Consider the following 19,752-nt stretch of genomic DNA (forward strand, 5'->3'; position numbering starts at 1 on the left):
TTAAACAAACCATTTCGTACTTTTAATAAAGTTAGAGAGACGTTTTGTGTCAATCGTTGCAAGTTCACTGGTGTTATCGAAGAAGGGATTACCGAGAAAGTTATTCCTTCTAATGGAGAGTGCTGGACATGTACACAGAAGGTGTTGGACTGTCTCCTCTTCCTCCTCGTCCATGCAGCTTCTACAGAAGTCATTTGTGTCATTTGCCTCAGAGCATGTCTTCCTATGAGGCAGTGTCCCGTTATTACTCCAATTGTAGAGCTTATACTTTGTCTGCTCAGTGATATCAAGCTTTTTTACCGTTTTAAGTCAATACTTGGCCATATTTGCTTGGTTGCTAGGCAGGTGGTACTTTGTGACCATCTAACATTTGTTGTTTCTAGAGCATATTGCTTGAGAAGATATTTGCATGTAGCAAGTGGTGTTCCTATGTTATGTTTTTGTCTAACATGAGGCAGAAGTGTTCCGTTTTTGGCGAGCTCATCGGCTTTACAATATCCCGGAATGTCTCTGTGAATAGATAAAACTTCCAATTCCGTGATCGGTCTTTGAACCATCAGTAAAGAAGTATACCGCATCGTCTTCCAGGGGTCTCGCTCATTCCCAGGAGGATCTTGAAGGGATGGACACATGAAAGCTTTTACCGAATACCGTTTTTGGGGTGGTATAGTCTAAGCGATCTGGGATAGATCTTAAACTGTCTAGAATAGTAGTATGTCCAGTATTGTTACTGGTCCATTGAGAGGTGCTAAGCCTTACACATGAGTTGGCTGCCACCTTTTTGGAGAAGATGTCAAGTGGTGTTAGGTTTAAAAGCACTTCCAGTGCTGCGGTTGGTGTTGAGCGAAGTGCTCTTGTTATGCACATACCTGCTGACCGCTGGACTTTGATGAGCTTATCTAGATTTACCATCTTGTCTTTAGTTTTTTGTCTAAAATGAGCCCTAAATATTTAGCTTGGTCGGAAAAGCTTAATGGTATTCCTCTAATCTTGGGTGGGCTAATCTGAGGAATTTTATATCTTCTTCTTAATTCTGTTTTATGTGGATTGACGTCCAATCCACATTGCTTAGCCTATTTTGTTAGCCTGGCATTTTGTAGGAGTTCCGAGAGAACTTGGGGGTGCTTCCCAGATACGGATATTGCAACGTCGTCAGCATAGGCAATCACCTTAAAACCCTCTGCTTCCAATGATGTAAGTAGGTCGTTTACTACCATGTTCCATCAAAGAGACGAAAGGACTCCACCTTGGGGAGTGCCTCGATTCACCGATCTGGTGGTAGTAAAACTTCTCATGTTGGAAATTATTGTCCTGCTTTTTAGCATGAGACTTATAAGACAATGTGAACAACGTCTTTGAAGCTTATTTTATTAATCAAGAAATGTTTCGTGGTTTGTGTCATATTATTTAAATAGAAGCTGCTCCTTTGTATGAGTAATGGCGAATATCAGAGCCTTGCACAAACTGCGAACTTGAGCACTTCAAATGAATTGATCACATGGGATATTGCCCTGATGTTGGTTCGATTTAATCGGACGTGTCTTCTTTAACGTACGTATTTTATATTTTGTGGTTTTCCTGTGATATAACCAAAGTATCGATGTCATTTTAAAGGGGAAGTGTCCGTCGATGTCAATAGCCTAGTTAGAGATTCCCGCAACTCAGACTGAGCCACGATTTTTGAAATTGAACCTCATGTAACAAGATTTTAGGTTTGTTCAATGCTCATGTTGGTATTCGAGTGCCATACACACAAATTTATTCACTTGAGCATGCGCCCCCTTTTGTTCTACATTTGTTTTAATTCTAAGGGAACTTACAGGAAATGAAACCACCCTCGGTTTTAATAACATAACACGTTTCCGTGCGACGGCGACGCTTGTTACGATTATTTCGTTTTCGATTATGTACGTTATTTAAGTGTGAGTGTGTCCTTTCGCATTTGATAAAACGAAAAAAAAGGACTTTCCCTGAACCTTGAATCCTGATTTATAATATTGAGACTGAGTGAGGTATATGTACCTTAGAGTATTATTTCAATTGCAGAATTAGAGTTAGAGCAGGCTTCATTGTTAGACTCGCACGAGTTAGAGTTAGGTATGAAACGAATAGAATATTTTAATGCCATATGTGTAGTGTAACTAAATGAAATACAACAATGCACCCTATCAACACACATTTTCGATTAATTTTCTATAAAGTACAAGAAATTTTAGTTTAGGGGAAGGGGAGACGGAAAGTGACAACGGCAGCCGATATATGATTATCGTGAATCGATGTTTTGTTCTTTTATTACGATACGAGACACGTCAGGTGTGTCATGGTTAATGGGAAATTTGATAAAAAGTCATACGTAGCCCTATAGAAATAAATCAGCTGGTATGGCTGTGGATAAGACTTTTAAAAAAGTAGGGGTCGCTATTATATTTGCGTTGTTTGTTTTCTTTGGTTTTCTTAAAAAAAAGGTTTTCTGACAAAAAAGAGTATGTTAACATATAAGGGTAGGTTCATAGCTAAAATACTTGTGATTATATAGTTCATAATAGTCAAATACGTTTAAAACTAGAGCTCTAGTCCTAACCTACAACATTACAAAACTCACAGGGTTGAGAAGAAGAACTAAACAAGAGTGCATGTTCAAGAAATAATTCTGATAATCATTACCATTTAGAGTCTTGAGGTGACTAGTATATATTTTGTATGAAAATAATTAACTTCAGTTCCTTATTTCTCTTCAATCATCCAAATAATTAGTGGTCTAGAAGTAATCTTTTTCAACAAATCTACTGTCATTGATATCCGAAGTTGTCAGATTTATTAGTTGGGTTTATATCGTGGCGGAGTTGGATAGGGCATGGATACTACGTCTACAAGTTCAAATAGGATCGGTTTTGCGTCATTTGGGTTGAAAGCTTGAATTGGAGTTAAGTTGAAAAGCATAAAAATGACATTTGATGCCTCTTGTACTGTTTGTCATTCAAAGTGTTCTTAGGTACCATCCAAATAAACTTTTTTTTGGTATCTGTCAAACCAACTTTTTGACTCAGGTCTTAATCGTAAATTTCAACTTGGCTCCCTAGTGTGATTGAGTCAAGTCAAGCTTATTTCAAATCGGTTTACATAGAGTTCAAAGGTTAAATAAAATAAGTAAATTGGGTGTCGCAACAGTCCGTTTGAGAACTAGGGCCTAGTGACTGACAACTCTCAACCATTCCTGTATGCTAGTACTGTTGTCAGGGATGGAAGGGACCTACAATTTTAAGCCGAATCCAAGCGGCAAATTTGAGAAAGCACTTTTCATGACAAGAATTACTCTTGGAGAATTTGTCAATTCCTCGCAAGAGGCAGTACCAGTGAAAAAACTTTAGGTGGCATAGGCAGGGATCGAACGCAAGACCTCTCGCATGACAGTCCATTGCACTAACCATTATGCCACGGGTACAAAGGTTACATAAGAAATATTTTTATTTAACCCGCCATGGGTGACGTAAATTTGACTTTGATCAATGGTGACGCCGGTCTCACGAACTTGGTTTTTCAACTGAAGATTTTTCGAAATGTGTTACTGATATTTCGTGTTTTTTTTTGTTAAATATATGCTCCTTAACAATAAAACAATGATATTAAATCAACATAAGCTCTTTTATAACAATACACAAATTCAACAAAAAACAATAACGGAGAAGAAATTTATTCGCATATTTTCGCACACCTGGTCTCACAGTACATCACCATTGGCGGGTTAAAGTTTACAAAAGCTGAAAGAAAGTAATTTAAGACATGTTTCTTTTATCCTAACATTGGTTTTGAGTCTTGTTATTCTATGAAGAAACTGAAAGCTGGTGACACCTCAGCTGTTAAGCTAATTATACACGATATTGGCAGAATTTTCGCAACAGATTGTCACCAATTTTCTATCAACTATGTAAACACTCAATTTTTTCTGTTAAAAGTGACAGAAAAAAAAAAATTGGCAGTCAATCGTTTATCAAATATGTTTATATTCTGTCATCTGTCAAGAAAATTGTGTTATCATAAGTCTACCAATTTTATTGTTTTCTTTTAGTCTTCCAACCGTATAAATAGACAATTATTAATTGGAGCATACAAAATTGTCGGCAATTGTCCCCCGATTTTCTACCAAAGTATTGCCTTATATTTGGATAAAATTAACCAACCGTATAAATGGTAAATTTTCACTTGATACAAAATTGTCACCTAATTGGATTGGACGACTTTTGACAGTTCGGCCAATATTGGAAGACCTTCCAATTATGTATACTTAACTTTAGGAACACGAATTCGTCAATTTGCTTCGTTTAAATAGTTAGTTAAGTTACTTATATAGTTTACGTATGGTTACCTTATGCATGGAACGTAGCTCGAGCTAAAAGCTGGACACTCAGCTTCTATAGGTACAAAATTCTCTACAAAACTTAGTCAAGCTAAAATCAAGCAAATCATTTTAACAGAATGTACCTATTACATTACAGATCAATAATCTGTAAAAATTTAGTTGACCGATAAATTGCTTAGTGCATTTATAAAATTTTGACAGATTATTGAAGAAAGTAACTTTAAGGGGGATTGGTCTGAATCTGCCACAAATCTTTTTAACAGATAACAATTATATTTCAAATAAAAATACAAGTACAGTCCTGTTCACTTGATTAGACGCACACATTTTTTTTCTCATTTTTTTTTATCTTTTATATTTTTAGTACTTTGTAGATCCATCATGTGTTAAAATCACATCAAAAAATATAAATATAAAATACATAAGGGAGTCTTCTTCCAGGCTTCTTTGATGATGACAATTAGTTCTTCACAGGTCTCATACTGCCTACCTCCTTCGTAAATTTGACGCGTGAGCCATCCCCAAACATTTTCAATTGTATTGAGGTTAGGTGAATAAGGTGGCCATGACAACAATTCCACATTTTAGGCGGCCAGAAAGGTTTTGACAACACGGGCGTTGTGGATTGGTATAAGGTCCAAACAGTTCATTCATAGCGGGGAAGCCTGATTCCAAAAGAGCTTTGTAGGAAAGCCCCGTCATTTTGTTGGAAACGAACACCAAATCGAACGCCCCATAGTACGAAATGCCTCCCCAAACCATTACTCCTCCTTGCCTCGAATGGTGACGTGTCAGAAACGTTTCCTCTTTTCTTAAACCATGGAAATAGATGTTATACCCATCAGGGCCATCCAAATTAATTTTTTTTCCATCTGAAAAAACAACATTTCGCCAATTCAGCACCGTTCCAGGCTCGTTATCTCACGTCAAGTGAAGGAGTGTGAATTCCAACCGCTGTTTTTTTCGTACGGCGTTTAGTGGAGGTTTTTTTTAATTTTTTATTTAATTTCAGGTGATCTGCGATCAAAATAGCTCGCCGAACAGTGGATATGCTTGCAGTTATCCCCGCTTTTTTTTTTATTTTGCTGGTGGAGGCAGCTGAATTTGACACAATTCTTATAAGTTTTCTTTTGTCCTGAGGAGTTAAAGCGGTTTTTGTCCGTCCCTTGTAATTCGGTTCATGTGAAGCACTGTTTTTTATGTAATTCCTTATAACATGGTCACTTCGGCCTATTTTTTTGCAATACTTCTCATGGCAAACCCTTCGGAATGGAACGCGTCAATTTTTCTTTTTTCTTCCGCGGTTAAAACTTTTTTTTCCCCATTTTTGATTAAAAACAATATTAAATGCTCTTAAATGCTTAAACTTTGAAGCGAATTCAAATCCACGTACTAGATCGCCACCAAATAAATAATTTAAAGTCTGCGTCTAATCAAGTGAACAAAAAAAACTTCACTTTTTCTTACAGCATATATTTTTAAGTAGTGTAAAAACAGACTCCTATTTAAGGGTGTCATCCCATGTGACGGCCTGTATTTTAAGGAATTGTTAGGATTTTTTTACGACAAGTAAAAAGATACAACTTTATTAAGTTTATTTTCATTTATTTACATAGTTCGACAGTATAAATATAAAATTTGAATTAAAAATATTGTAAAGAACACGAGTTATACCGGTGTGAACAACTTCACGTTGAAAAAATGGGCTCGCACTTCCTCAACGATTGCGGCTGATCGGCTTATCTAAAACAAAAAAGTAAACGGCCGCGGCGTTTTAATCTGTAAGCCTAAATGCATGGAATGAACTATCATCAAATGACTATACCAAAAATTGGACTTTTGGGAGACATTTGAAAAAACGTCGCGTCTTTTCCCTTTTTTGTTTGTTTTTTGCTATAAAAAAATCGACATTTTTGGAATTCTTGCTTGTCGATAGTTCAATCCATGTGTTTACATGTGCTGAATCCAACCCATCAAATTTCAAGTCATTCGGTCAAGCCATTTTTTGAGATACGATGGAGGAAAGTTTGAAAACACACAGTTTTGAGAAAAACTCCTTTAAAGTTAAAATTCCTCTTAACTATGAAAATATGAACTTACATTTCAATCGACCATGCCTGGTCCATAGAATATTCCTTCCTTTTCTTCTTGAAACTCTTTTAATGCAGATTGTTCAGCTCTTGAATCAATTCTGGCTTGTTTAAAGGCATCATTTACATGCCGCTCAGGACTAGAGACTCGCTTTTCATCACGTTTCTCAACATAAGTATGTGCTTCGAGGCACATAGGACATTCCATAACCGACATAACTTTCAAATTACCTTCAAAACCCTGATTAAATATTTCCTGAATAACTTTATCTTTTTTAACAGCCTTTAAAACGACTTCGAATTTTGAAAAATCCCTTTACCACCGTATTCTACACATATTAAGCTAGCAATTTATGAAAAACGATTTCTTGAACCCATCACATGGGATGACCCCCTTAAATCTTCTATGGATACGTTCAATTGAGTTAGAGAACAACTATATTTGCATTTCTCAAAGGGTTTTGTCACAAAAAAAAATTGTGTTTTATTGTTGCGGGTTAATTGGGTTATTGCTTGAAAAATGTCTTTTGAATCCGAAAAAAGAGAAAGAAAAGAAAAAAAAAAAACGGCGATGCTCGCGAAGCAACTTCCCTCAATTTATGAATTGGAATACACTTCCTACAACGTCAATTGCATTTTCTACACAGCGTTCTCCTATCCAATTTATCGATCCTCTTACTTTGTTTTAAGGTAAGTGCACATAAGGGAATATTGCAAATAATAAAACAAATGAGTTTTAGAGGGTTAAAATATGTACGTGCGAAGAATTTATATCTTCATAAAATAGAGTGTTTTTTCATGAAGTTTATCTATTCACAATATGGCGTATCCATCAGTGCCCCAGTTTTATGATTTGTTTCAATTTATATTTTGTCTTTGTTCAATTGTCAATTTGAGGTCTCAGACATTCTTGTCAACATATTCGCTAGCACAATTACATAATGGCTGCGTTCAACCTCAGACAGATAAGGTATCCGGATACCTTTTTGTTAGTGTTTCACGTGTAAAATAACAGCTGACCAAAAACAGCTGAGCTGTCAAAAAAGGAATCCAGGGGTATTCAAGAATTTCTGGGGTATGTAGGTATCTGACAGAACAGCTGATTCAACACTTGAATTTCAAATGAAAATTGGTTTCAGCTTTTTGTATTTGTTGGTAAACAAAAAGATACAAAATATTAGTTGAAGTTGTATTTGAGGATGTTCTGTACATAATAGACGATGAAGAATCTTTTTGTACCCGAAGGTTGTCAATTCATAATAATCCTCGTTTCTGTTAGGATAGTTTTCTGTTACGTAAATCGTTTAAAACCGTAGATTTCGCAAGTAAATTATTAATCGTATAGAAATCCAATTGAGCTAAGAAGAAAGTTATCTCTTACTTATTATCTATTTACGCATCTATCAATTCATCATCGTCCGACGAGTCAGTTAAATTCTCCATTAATTGTTTTATCTTACAAAAATTTTGACTTCGAAGTTTAAATGTTTCTCTGCTTTTTTTGAACTGCCGAAAGTTATTTTTATTTTTTGGCAGCTGAGATTGAACGAAGCCAATGGCTGACAGATGGGGTATCCAAATACCTTTTTGTTAGTGTTTTACGTGTAAAAGAACAGCTGATCTAAAGCAGCTGGGATCTAAAAAAATGTATCCAAGAATTGTTGGTATATTTGTGAGTTTCTGACAGAACAGCTGATTCAACATTTGGTTTATTATTTAAAGGAACCACAGTAAAAATGTTGAAAGTTTATCCGCATCCGCGACTCCTTCTTTGGATTCTGAAATCGCCTTTGATATTTGTGTATGAAAGTTAAAAATTAGTCAGTCATAAATGAGTCCGTATTATTCTTTTCCTCAGATAAAGACAAAATGTTGTCCGTTCTTCGTCTGTGATAGCCGACTGAATCCTGACTGGTTGGTCAGTATTTATTTGAGTAGGAGGCCTGGTCTAAAATATACAAAGAAGTTCATTCAACTGTGTATCTTCTCGTGTATCTATAAAAGTGCATTATTCTAGGTTAGACAGAGTGTAGAATAACCTATCATCCCTTTGTAAATTATTTGATTTCTTTCCTTTTTCCCTTGAGGGACATTAGAAACATCTGCGAAAAGTAGATATTAGTAGTAGTATCCCTATCCTAAAATAATGCAGTGATGCATTTTGTTATGGTTTTCATACAAAATCTAACTCGTTCTTTGTCTTTTCACGGTGGCTCTGGCTCTCGTGCTAAAAGGACAATACGCATAAAGAAAGTTATGGATTTTATAACGTTCATATTTTGAACAGGGGGAAAAATATATTAAAGTATATGGCATAGGTACAAATTTTGTGATCCTTAAAATGGTCGTTTTGTGATCCTGAATAAGGGTAGTTACACATAGGGTTCGATAAATAGTGTTGACATGCAATATGATTATACCTATTTTTGATAGTGCATATACCATACCTAGAGAATAGGGAGAATATCGTAGGGAGGTATGTATAATTAAGTAGGTTAGATTTACTTTACAATACATTCATATAGGCATGTAAATTATGTATTTTTATTTATTTATATATTTACATACATTTTACAATCAAGTATGCAGCTTAGACGTTTAAGTTGCGTCTATAGATAAAGGATAGAGAGATCAAGTTGAAAAAAAAACCGAAAAACACTACACACGACAAAAAATATTTCGAACACGAGTTCTAGAGTTCCACAATAATCGCCTTAGGCGACTTCACGGTTTTAATCTTTTGAATGAAAGAAAACAGGGGGAATGTTTACGTTTTTGAGCATCTGTTTGAGTTCATCTTGTAAATATAGATATACCTATACGTAAATTGTACTTGTAACCTAATAATTCAAAAAAAGCCAGAATTTTACTTAACATACAGTCAGATTTCATAAGCAAGTAATTTGACAGATCAAGCTTTCTATGAACGTCATAGATCATGTAATGGCTGCGTTCAATTTTGAGTTAGATATAGGATATCCTGGATAGGTGAGATTTTAGGTAACTTTGACGTTTTATTTTTAAGCCGCGAACCGAAAAAGTCAAGTAAGCTCTGACCATAGTTTGATCAGATTTCTCCAATTTATTTATGGAAAACAAACGCTATAGAACTTAACTGTCGAAAGTTGTGGATTGTGTCATCTGTTTCTTTCATATTACACGAAGCAAACGTGAAGTTAGCCGCGATTATATTTTTACTCCAGCAAGTTCCGAACGAGCACTGATTTTAGTTTTCTTTTTTGACAGCCGTGCTGTATGTGGTATCTGGATACCCTATCTATGAGAGATTGAACGCAGCTTATATGTATTTCGCGTCAGATTTTCAAAAGCCTGTGGTTGGGTTCGATAGGCCATCCTGTTAATATGAATTTGGAGACCTTATTGAGGTAAACATTAGTGTTACGAAAGGGTGCTGCGATTTTTTGCACAGATTTTGCAATTCAATGATATTAGACCTTTTTTGGGTTTAGGAGTCATTGACATAGATATGTAAGCAAGCCCACCAATACCAATTCCTTCGAATAGGAAATTGGGAGTATTATTATTGAAATTCGGTTACAATAATGTTTAATGGTAACAACGGTACGTCCATATAGTTTCCAATAAAACCGTCAGGGTCATTTTATCCATGCATAATCTAAATAAACCAATACCAATCTATATTTGCTATCAAAATGACATTTCATGTAAATTATAGGACACCTGTCAATTGTTATTGACATTGAATAATATATTTTTTCTTTCCATAATTATTGGGCTTTATTGTATAAGGATAAACATAACTAGTTCGACATTGTAGTACCCTTGGCATGATGGTTAGTGCGTTGGACTGTCATGCGAGTGGCTTGGGTTCGCTTTTTCACAGTTACTACCTATTGCGAGGAATCGACAAATTCTCCAGAAGTAATTCTTGTTATGAAAAGTGCTTTCTTAAATTAGCCATTTTGATTCGGCTTAAAACTGTAGGTCCCCTCCATCCCTGACAACAGTTCTCGCACCCAGAGATGGTTGAGAGTTGTTTATCATTAGGCCTAAGCTCTCAACGGGCTGTTGCGCCACCCAATTTATTTATTTTTAATTCGGAATTGAGCAGACTTATTGATAAAAGTACCTAATGTATTATTCGCAAACGGCGTTAGTTACTTTGATAGGTACTTATGTATGTCTTGAAAGTCCATATTAATAAAATCCGTCATTATGAACTCAGGATTTTCTTTTTTATTAAAAACTTTTGAGACTTTTAAAGTTTTTTTTTGGGTGGAAACTGGTTATGTATATGCAATTAATATTGGATCTCAAGAACACATAGTTATACCTATAAATTATAGAACTCTTGAGTACATACACGCGATGTCAGTAATAACTGGGTACAGTATTTTGATTTTTATCCACTCCTTCATTGCTTTTAAACCACACTTGTCTGAGAGGGTGGTTTTTTTTTGTTAATATAAGAAGCACCTTTCCTTTACAAATCTAATCACCACAGAAGAATAGGGGAAGCCGGTATAAAAAGGCATAGGAACTAAATGTTTTTTTCACAATTTATTGTTGGAAAATTTACACTTATCTTATATATAGAGCAATGGCAAAAATTCTAGTATGCATTCTTGACATATCCTAAAAACCTAAATCGATTTTAAATTTCCACCTGTCCACCTTTTGGATATGTAATTTTAGAAGTAGCTCATAAGATTTTTCTATTTTCCAATCTAAAAATTGTATTTAAGCTTTGACTAATTCTATTGATTCCACTGCATTTTGAGGTGTAATGGCATAGATTTAAGTTGTCACAAGTAAAAAGATGACAGCTTTCAAATTAAAGGGCTACTTAAAAGGAAACCTCCTATTATAAGCGAGTGTGACTTTTTCGCATTACTGTTTGCGATTCACCAAGTTGACATTCGCCTTAAACTTCAAAAATTTGGCGATTTGAAATGTCGTTCTATTACAATTGGCGAATTCTCGCCTTTATCTGTCATAACTTTAATTCTTGGTGACTTTGAAAAAATCACAGTTTTTTTTTTTAATTCCAAGTAGTTGTCTATATTTTTTGTTGCAACATAAAAAAAATGATTGAAATTCGACAAAAGTAAGAACAAATTAAATAAATTATAATTACAATTTTTATTGGTATAGCATTAAAAGAACCAACAACGCCCAGTTCTCAAAGTTGGTGGAGCTAAACCCCCACATTGCCAAGGGTGTCGGGACGTTTGGATCATCCAAAAAAAACAATCCCAATATTGGGACTCGTTTGCCCTTGAGTTTAACGCGTAAAGAGTGGCATGAGTATTACCAAACGGTTTAGAAAATAAAAGTTCATATAAGTTTGGCTGGACTATAAATTAAAACTGAAGAAGAAAATCGCGACAAATAAAAAGGATGTTTTTCGCAACAGGTGGAGGACCTTTTCGGCAGTTGTCTTTGTCCCATTTGGAACAGGCAGTTGATAATTTGCTAAGTTTACAGCAGGCTGTAAATCCAATTGGCAATACGTTTGGAACAAATTCAACTGCAACAGTGGAACAACCTGACTCAAATGATGCAGACAATGAAGTTGAAGATGAAGATGCTCCGATGGCAATGACATCAGCCCAGTCAACAAAAATCAACGAATGTCGTAGGAGCAGGGGAATGTTCGTGAACGAATGATTCAAACTCCTCCAAAAACAAACGGAGACTCAAGAAAAACTTCTTGTTGCGTCGGATTCCATTCAAAAATCTCTTTCCGAAATGACACGATATTCAAGAAAGAATTATAAACTTAACAATTAACAACTTAAACAAAAAAATCTAGTTGAATTTTATCAAAGTAATTGTTTATTAACTTCCCATAGGAAGTTATTGTAATGGGTCCGATTTGTCAAATTGAAAATTTTGACATCTCTCGACGTTTCAAGGTCCCTAGAGTCGAAATGAAAGATTTTTAGAAAGATGTCTGTGCGTGCGTGTGTACGTACGTTCGTACGTCTACGTTTGCGACGTTATTTTCGTCCTCCATAGCTCAAGAACCAGAACAAATATCAACTTCAAATAAATTTTGTCATACAGATAATAAGGCAGAAAGATGCAGAAAGGGCTCTGTTTTGGAACCAAAATTGCAAGACCAACTGCAGCAAACAACACCCTATGTATAAAACATATTTTTTGTCATTATAAGAATGACTTTGTCAAACAGTTAACATTTATGTACATATTTACTCATTTTACATTCACTCAATTGTCAGTTATAATTTGCACTCAAGCATCTAACGCTAATTTTTTATTATTTCATACAAGTCATTCGTGATTCAAAGCTTGAGCATTAAGCATGTAACCTTTTTTCCAATTCCTCACCTTAAAACATATACACAGTAAAGTACAGTTAAACAATTACACAGTTAAATTAAAATAAAATCAAACACATTATTATACACATTTATACACTAATTAAATACACATTACAATTAAATAAAAAGTTTAAATTTGTATCAAAATCAAAGGACACCAACAATCCTTCCTATTTCCTTCTATTCCCTAACATAATGGTCCTTCGTCGTCAGATGCGTGAATCAGCGTGCACATAATTTCATTAATGGGTTCAGGAGGTCGTTACCAGGATCGAATATTGGCCTGTGACTTGTATAAAAACATTCAGGTGATATAATTACCTTTGATTTGTGAGTATCACTTATTAAGAAAGTGTATTTATTCGAGCATAATATGAAAGGGTGCTTGATTCTTATTATGCATATATGTATGTACATGTTAAAAAATGATATATTTGGCATTGTCTTATAATTGAAAAGAGATAACCAGTTTAAAAGAACAGTTGAACATCTGATCACGTAATTACGGTACAAACGGTCTAACGGTAACAGTAATTCTTTCTCTAAGCCAATCTTTAAATTTCTTTCTGCATTGCGTCTTACTATATAAGGAAATCTGTAAATATTTTACGAAAAATGAACAAAATTATCGCTAAACGTGGTAGGGCTAAAGGGTGCATTACGAATGCATCATCGTATATAGACACTATCGATACTACAACGACCCTTTCCACGTTAGAATTTCGCCTGAATAAACTCGAAGAATCGTGGCAAGAATTTGTTAGCTTACAAAATGATTTGTTAGACCATATAGACACGGAAGGGTACGTAGATCGCGAATCAGAGTATGCTGAGTATGAGGACAAATATTTTCGTACACATGTGGCTCTTGCAAATGCTATTTTTGAACTTAAGAAAGAGCATACCGATAACAAGTTGACCCCCTCACAAAGTACAGCTCAAGAAAACAATCGCGGGGCTCCTATAAACGCGGCTTCTATATCTACTCAATACACACCACAGGATGTCCCTGAGGAACATACAGATTTTCCAATTCGACGTGCATTGAATCCGATTCAGCTACCTAAAATCACAATTGAACCGTTTTCTGGTGATTATAAAGACTGGCCAACTTTCCGCGACATGTTCTTAGGAACCGTTGACTCAAATATTACTTTATCACCGGTTCAAAAGCTACATTTTCTGAAATCATTCCTTCGTGGACGCGCCGCGGATTTAATCAGTCATGTTAAATGTTCTGAAGCAAATTACGTTGAGACATGGGATAGGTTGGAAAGACGTTATGACCAAAGACATTTAATCATTAAATCTTTCATTGATTCATTTATCTCACTTCCGAACTGTTCTAACGGAAATATCGAATCGCTTAATAAAATCGCGGACGGAGCGGAAGAAGTTGTAAGAGGTCTTAACGCGCTTGATTGTAACAATAGGGACCCTTGGCTCATTTATATGTTGCATGAAAAGTTGGACTTTGAAACCAAAAAGGCATGGGCTGCAGAAACAGGTTCAAGGGATGATAAAACGATAAATGAGTTTTTGGAGTTTCTGCAATTTCGATGTCGATGTTTAGAAACTTGCCAACCAACTACACGTCCCAGCCAAACTCGTAGTGTAAAGTCATCTAAGGCAGTTTTATCACATGTCGTTGAAAATCGTTCAGTATGTCTTAAGTGTAAAAAGGATCATTTACTTTCACAATGCCCAGAATTTAAAGCTTTGACAGTAGCTGCACGTCGTGAATTTACTAAAAATTCTTCTTTATGTTTTAATTGTTTGAGACAAGGGCATTCGTCTAGGAGATGTCGTTCTAACTCCCGTTGTAGTTTGTGCAATGCTAGGCATCATAATTTAGTACATTCTTCCGAAAATACACCTTCGAGGCCTTCAGATCAATCTGTTCCGAATTCTACTGAATCGAATCAGAATTCTGAACAAACTGTTATTGCAAATCATTCTATTGAGTCTTCACATCGTACCACAACTATTTTACCTACAGCTGTTGCTTGGGTTAAGGACAAATCTGGGAATTATCACAGTGTTCGTATGCTTCTCGATTCGGGATCGCAAGCATCATTTGTAACCGAAGGAGCAGTTCATCGGTTAGGGCTTCCTCGTAAAAGGTCTTGCGTTCCAATAATTGGAATAGGTTCTGCCTCTGCAGGCCAGACAAACGGACTAGTATCTCTTAATTTGCTCTCGCATTATAGTGCTGAATGTATCAACGTTGATTGTTTTGTGTTGCCAAAATTGACTTCAAACTTACCTGTCGTTTCAATGAATCATATTCCTCAAAATTTCGTAGGCATTGAGCTGGCTGATCCAACCTACTATAAACCAGGCCCTATCGACATTTTAATAGGTGCTGATAAATTTTTTGATGTGATTAAGGGAGGATCAAAGCATATTTCGAATTTGAACTTGGTGTCGATTCCAACCATTTTTGGTTGTGTCATAGCTGGAGGAATACTGAAATTATCTGATGATAGCGTACAATTTAGTTCGCTTTGCACCAGAATAGACCATGAAAAGGTATTTGACCTGGAACGTTTTTGGAAAGTTGAGGAAATCTCAGTTGAAACTCCTTTGTCTGTGGAAGAACAATTGGCTGAAGATTTGTTCGTTAAGAATACAACTCGTCGTTTGGACGGTAGATACGAAGTTTTTCTACCCTTTAAGCCTTCGATGGCTCTCGAGTTTGGTAATTCACTTGGAACTGCAATAAGTCGATTTTATTCGGTTGAGAAAAGGTTCCAAAATAATGATGATTTAAAATCACAGTACTGTGGTTTTATAAATGAGTACTTAGCTCTAGGCCATATGGAAGAAATTCCATCTAACGAACTGAAAACAGATCAAAATGCGTATTATCTTCCACATCATGCTATTTTCAAAGATGATAGCACAACAACGAAAATTAGAATCGTCTTCGATGCATCCGCTAGATCAAATAATTCTATTTCATTAAATGATTCTCTTCTCGTTGGACCCACCATACAGCGTGACCTATTTTCGATTTGTCTTCGCTATCGGCTGCATCTATACGTTATATCCGGAGATATAGAGAAAATGTATAGGCAGATTTGGATTACAAAAGACCACACAGATTTTCAACGGATTGTTTGGCGGAATAGTCCCACGGAACCGTTGAAACATTATCGCTTACTCACTGTAACCTACGGTACAGCCTCAGCTCCATTTTCCGCTGTTCGTGTTTTGAAGCAACTCGCCCTGGATTCCGCTATAACTTATCCTGTTGCATCGAAAACCTTGCAAAATGATTTTTATGTTGACGACGTTGTAACAGGAGCTGATAATATCGATGATATATTTGCTCTGCAATCTGAGTTGGTAGCATTATTGGGCTCAGCAGGATTTAACCTTCGCAAATGGACAACCAATTGTCAACCTCTTCTGTTAAGGTTACCGGAAGATCAACGCGAGCTCTCTCCAGTGGATTTTGAGAACTCGACCTCGGTGAAAATTCTTGGTTTGCAGTGGTGCCCATCAAGAGATTGCTTCTCTTATAAAGTGAAGCTGAGTGATAGTACTGCCTGTACGAAACGTCGTATACTTTCGGACGCATCGCGTTTGTTTGATCCACTCGGTTTTTTAGCGCCTGTTATCGTTGGAGTTAAGATTATTTTCCAAGAGTTGTGGAGAAGAAAATTGGCATGGGATGACGAGGTACCCCAGGACTTGGCGCTTCAATGGACTACCATACGAGATGAACTTCCCACTCTTGAATCATTGTCTATTCCAAGGTTAATGGTAAAAAATAAATTGAATTGGGAGCTGCACGGCTTTTGCGATGCGTCATTGGATGCATACGCTGCGAGTGTTTACTGTCGAAGTATTTCGTCAGATGGTATGATTTCTGTAGAACTTGTAGCTGCCAAATCAAAGGTTGCTCCAATCAAGGTTTTATCTTTACCTCGGCTCGAGTTATGTGGGGCTGTATTACTGACTCGTCTTATAAACAAAATAAAGTTATCTTTGCAGGAACCTAATATTAAGACATTCGCGTGGACAGACTCTTCGATTGTGCTTCATTGGCTATCAGCACCTCCCAAGAAGTGGTCAGTGTTCATTGCCAACCGAACGTCAGAGGTGTTAAGCTCCATACACTTCAAACAATGGAACCATGTACGCACCACTTCAAATCCTGCAGACTTGGCAACCCGAGGAATATCCCCATCATCTCTGGCTTCAGCCAACCTATGGTGGAATGGACCTGTCTGGCTGAGTAAGGAAGTAGATCAGTGGCCCGTATCAAACTTGAAGGAAAATATAAATAAGGAACACCTAGAAGAAAGAAAAGTATCTCTGACACAGGTATTCGTATCTAATATTTATCAATCTAACTTTGTAGAATCACTAATACAAAACGCATCGAATTGGTTTCGTTTGATCCGCGTTGTTGCCTATGCCATTCGTTTCATAGATAACTATCCATTAAAAATCACAGATCGTAATTTAAATCCCTTGTCAACCGAAGAATTGAACCACGTTAAAACTAAATTGATCAAGTGCGCGCAGATGACATTATTTCGCAAAGAAATTGAACTTTTAAAAGCAGGGAAAGATCTTCCTCCCAAAAATAGACTTCGTTCGTTGAGCCCATTTATTGACGGTTGCGGCGTACTTCGAGTCGGTGGTCGCTTAGAAAACTCGGAACTTTCATACGCGGAAAAACACCCCATTATATTGTCCAATTCACATCACATTTCGAAACTTATAGTGAATTTTCTCCATGAAAAACATTTGCATCCTGGCGTATCGCTCTTATTTGCACTAACTAAACAAAATTACTACATACTAGGATGTAGAAATCTCGGGCGTAAAATTGTACATGATTGCATAAAATGTTTCCGCGAACGTTTGACTACAACCCGGCAACTTATGGGAGATCTTCCGGTCGAGCGTATTCGGTATTCGAGGCCGTTTAGCAAGGTTGGATGTGACTACGCAGGTCCAATGACGGTGCGTTCAAATCGAGGAAGAAACCCCAAGTTTGCGAAGTGCTACATAGCTCTGTTCGTGTGTTTTGTAACCAAAGCTATTTACATTGAGCTTGTGGGAGATTTGTCGTCAACTGCATTTTTACTCGCATTGGATCGTTTTGTCGCGCGTCGTGGTAAGCCTTATGAAATTTGGAGCGACAACGGCACAAATTTTCGTGGTGCTAAACGCCTGCTAGACGAAATGCATAAATTACTTTGGGACCAACATCACAATACTATTGTCGCTGATCATCTTGCTAACGACGGCATAAATTGGAAATTTATACCACCATCCGCACCTCATTTTGGAGGTTTGTGGGAAGCTGGTGTTAAATCAGTCAAACTGCATTTAAAACGGGTCATAGGTGAATCAAAACTCACCTATGAAGAGTTGTATACTCTATTATCCAAAATAGAGTCATTACTTAACTCACGCCCTATGTGGGCAACAGCTGATTCCGATACAATAGCTCTTAGTCCTGCACATTTTTTGATAGGAGAACGCTATACAAGTGTTCCTCAACCATCTGTTCCTAATTCCATTATTCCTATGACAACTAATTGGTCTCTTTTACAGACAATGCTACAAGGTTTTTGGAGTCGCTGGCATCGGGAATATTTAACTTCACTGCAGCAGCGACCAAAATGGCAAACATCAAAGCCTAATCTCCGAGTTGATGACGTTGTACTATTGAAGGAACCAAATTTACCACCATCCAAATGGGTCATCGGGAGAATAATAAAAACACACCCTGGAGACGACGAAAGGATCAGAGTTGTGACCGTGAAAACCAAATTTGGAGAATATACCTCAGACCAGTCGTTAAGGTGTCACCACTGCCTTTTTCTGAAAGACCCTAATCTTTCAGGGGGGGCTGTATGTTTTGGAACCAAAATTGCAAGACCAACTGCAGCAAACAACAACAACTATGTATAAAACATATTTTTTGTCATTATAAGAATGACTTTGTCAAACAGTTAACATTTATGTACATATTTACTCATTTTACATTCACTCAATTGTCAGTTATAATTTGCACTCAAGCATCTAACGCTAATTTTTTATTATTTCATACAAGTCATTCGTGATTCAAAGCTTGAGCATTAAGCATGTAACCTTTTTTCCAATTCCTCACCTTAAAACATATACACAGTAAAGTACAGTTAAACAATTACACAGTTAAATTAAAATAAAATCAAACACATTATTATACACATTTATACACTAATTAAATACACATTACAATTAAATAAAAAGTTTAAATTTGTATCAAAATCAAAGGACACCAACAATCCTTCCTATTTCCTTCTATTCCCTAACAGGCTCTCAAGAAAATTGCGTGGGTGGTTTTTTTACCATAGCAGTTTGAAAAAAAGTTGAACATTTTGGTTAACCCAAATATCTTCCGAACCAAACACGCTAGAGACTTGAATTAAATTTTATATTATATATTGTAACATGATATCAAAGAAGAATATTTTTTGAAAAAAAAATCAATTTAGCGTTTTTTTTTATAATTCAAAAACACTGAAAAAAAAAATCGTCACCTCCAAAATTTTACGACTAAAATATGATTTCATCTTCAAAACAATTTTGTGCAACGTAGAATAATGTTTTTGACATCTCATAAAATTTTGAGAAAAAATTTATTATTAATTAGTAAAAATTGAATATCGACTGATATATCTTTTCAAAAACTTGAAATTTAGGCTTCAAACTTATTTTAACTTATAAGAAATATTGTTTTTAACATTTTGAAAAATCTTGAGAAAAATCGAATTGACAGTTTTTTAACAAAAAATAAAAACCTAAAAAAAATGAATAAAAGTTGGTAAAAATTTATTTTCGACTCAAATATCTTTTTAAAACTTTAAGATATTGGCTTTAATTTACTTCTATCTTTCAAAAAATATTGTTGTCAACATTCAGTAACATTTTGAAAAAAATCGAATTGACAGTTTTTTTTACAAAA

General features: G+C 35.8%; 1 protein-coding gene across 1 annotated transcript; it reads left to right on the forward strand.

Annotated features, from left to right (window-relative positions):
* The first annotated feature begins 13,391 nt into the window (after nucleotides 1-13,391).
* On the forward strand, nucleotides 13,392-18,735 carry LOC129950425 (uncharacterized). The gene is made up of 2 exons (XM_056062367.1): nucleotides 13,392-17,111; nucleotides 18,357-18,735. The coding sequence occupies exons 1-2, from the start codon at nucleotides 13,392-13,394 to the stop codon at nucleotides 18,714-18,716; spliced, it is 4,080 nt and encodes a 1,359-aa protein (XP_055918342.1). The 3' UTR covers nucleotides 18,717-18,735.
* The last annotated feature ends 1,017 nt before the right edge of the window (nucleotides 18,736-19,752 follow it).

This window comes from Eupeodes corollae, chromosome 3 (assembly GCF_945859685.1).
Source record: "Eupeodes corollae chromosome 3, idEupCoro1.1, whole genome shotgun sequence".
Lineage (NCBI taxonomy): Eukaryota > Metazoa > Arthropoda > Insecta > Diptera > Syrphidae > Eupeodes > Eupeodes corollae.

Bases quoted from the DNA above. Each gene is read 5' to 3' on its own strand.
- LOC129950425 (XM_056062367.1), top strand. From the start codon at position 13,392: ATGAACAAAATTATCGCTAAACGTGGTAGGGCTAAAGGGTGCATTACG. The intron at 17,112-18,356 runs GTATTCGTATCT...TCTCTTTTACAG, and splicing joins GAAAAGTATCTCTGACACAG to ACAATGCTACAAGGTTTTTG.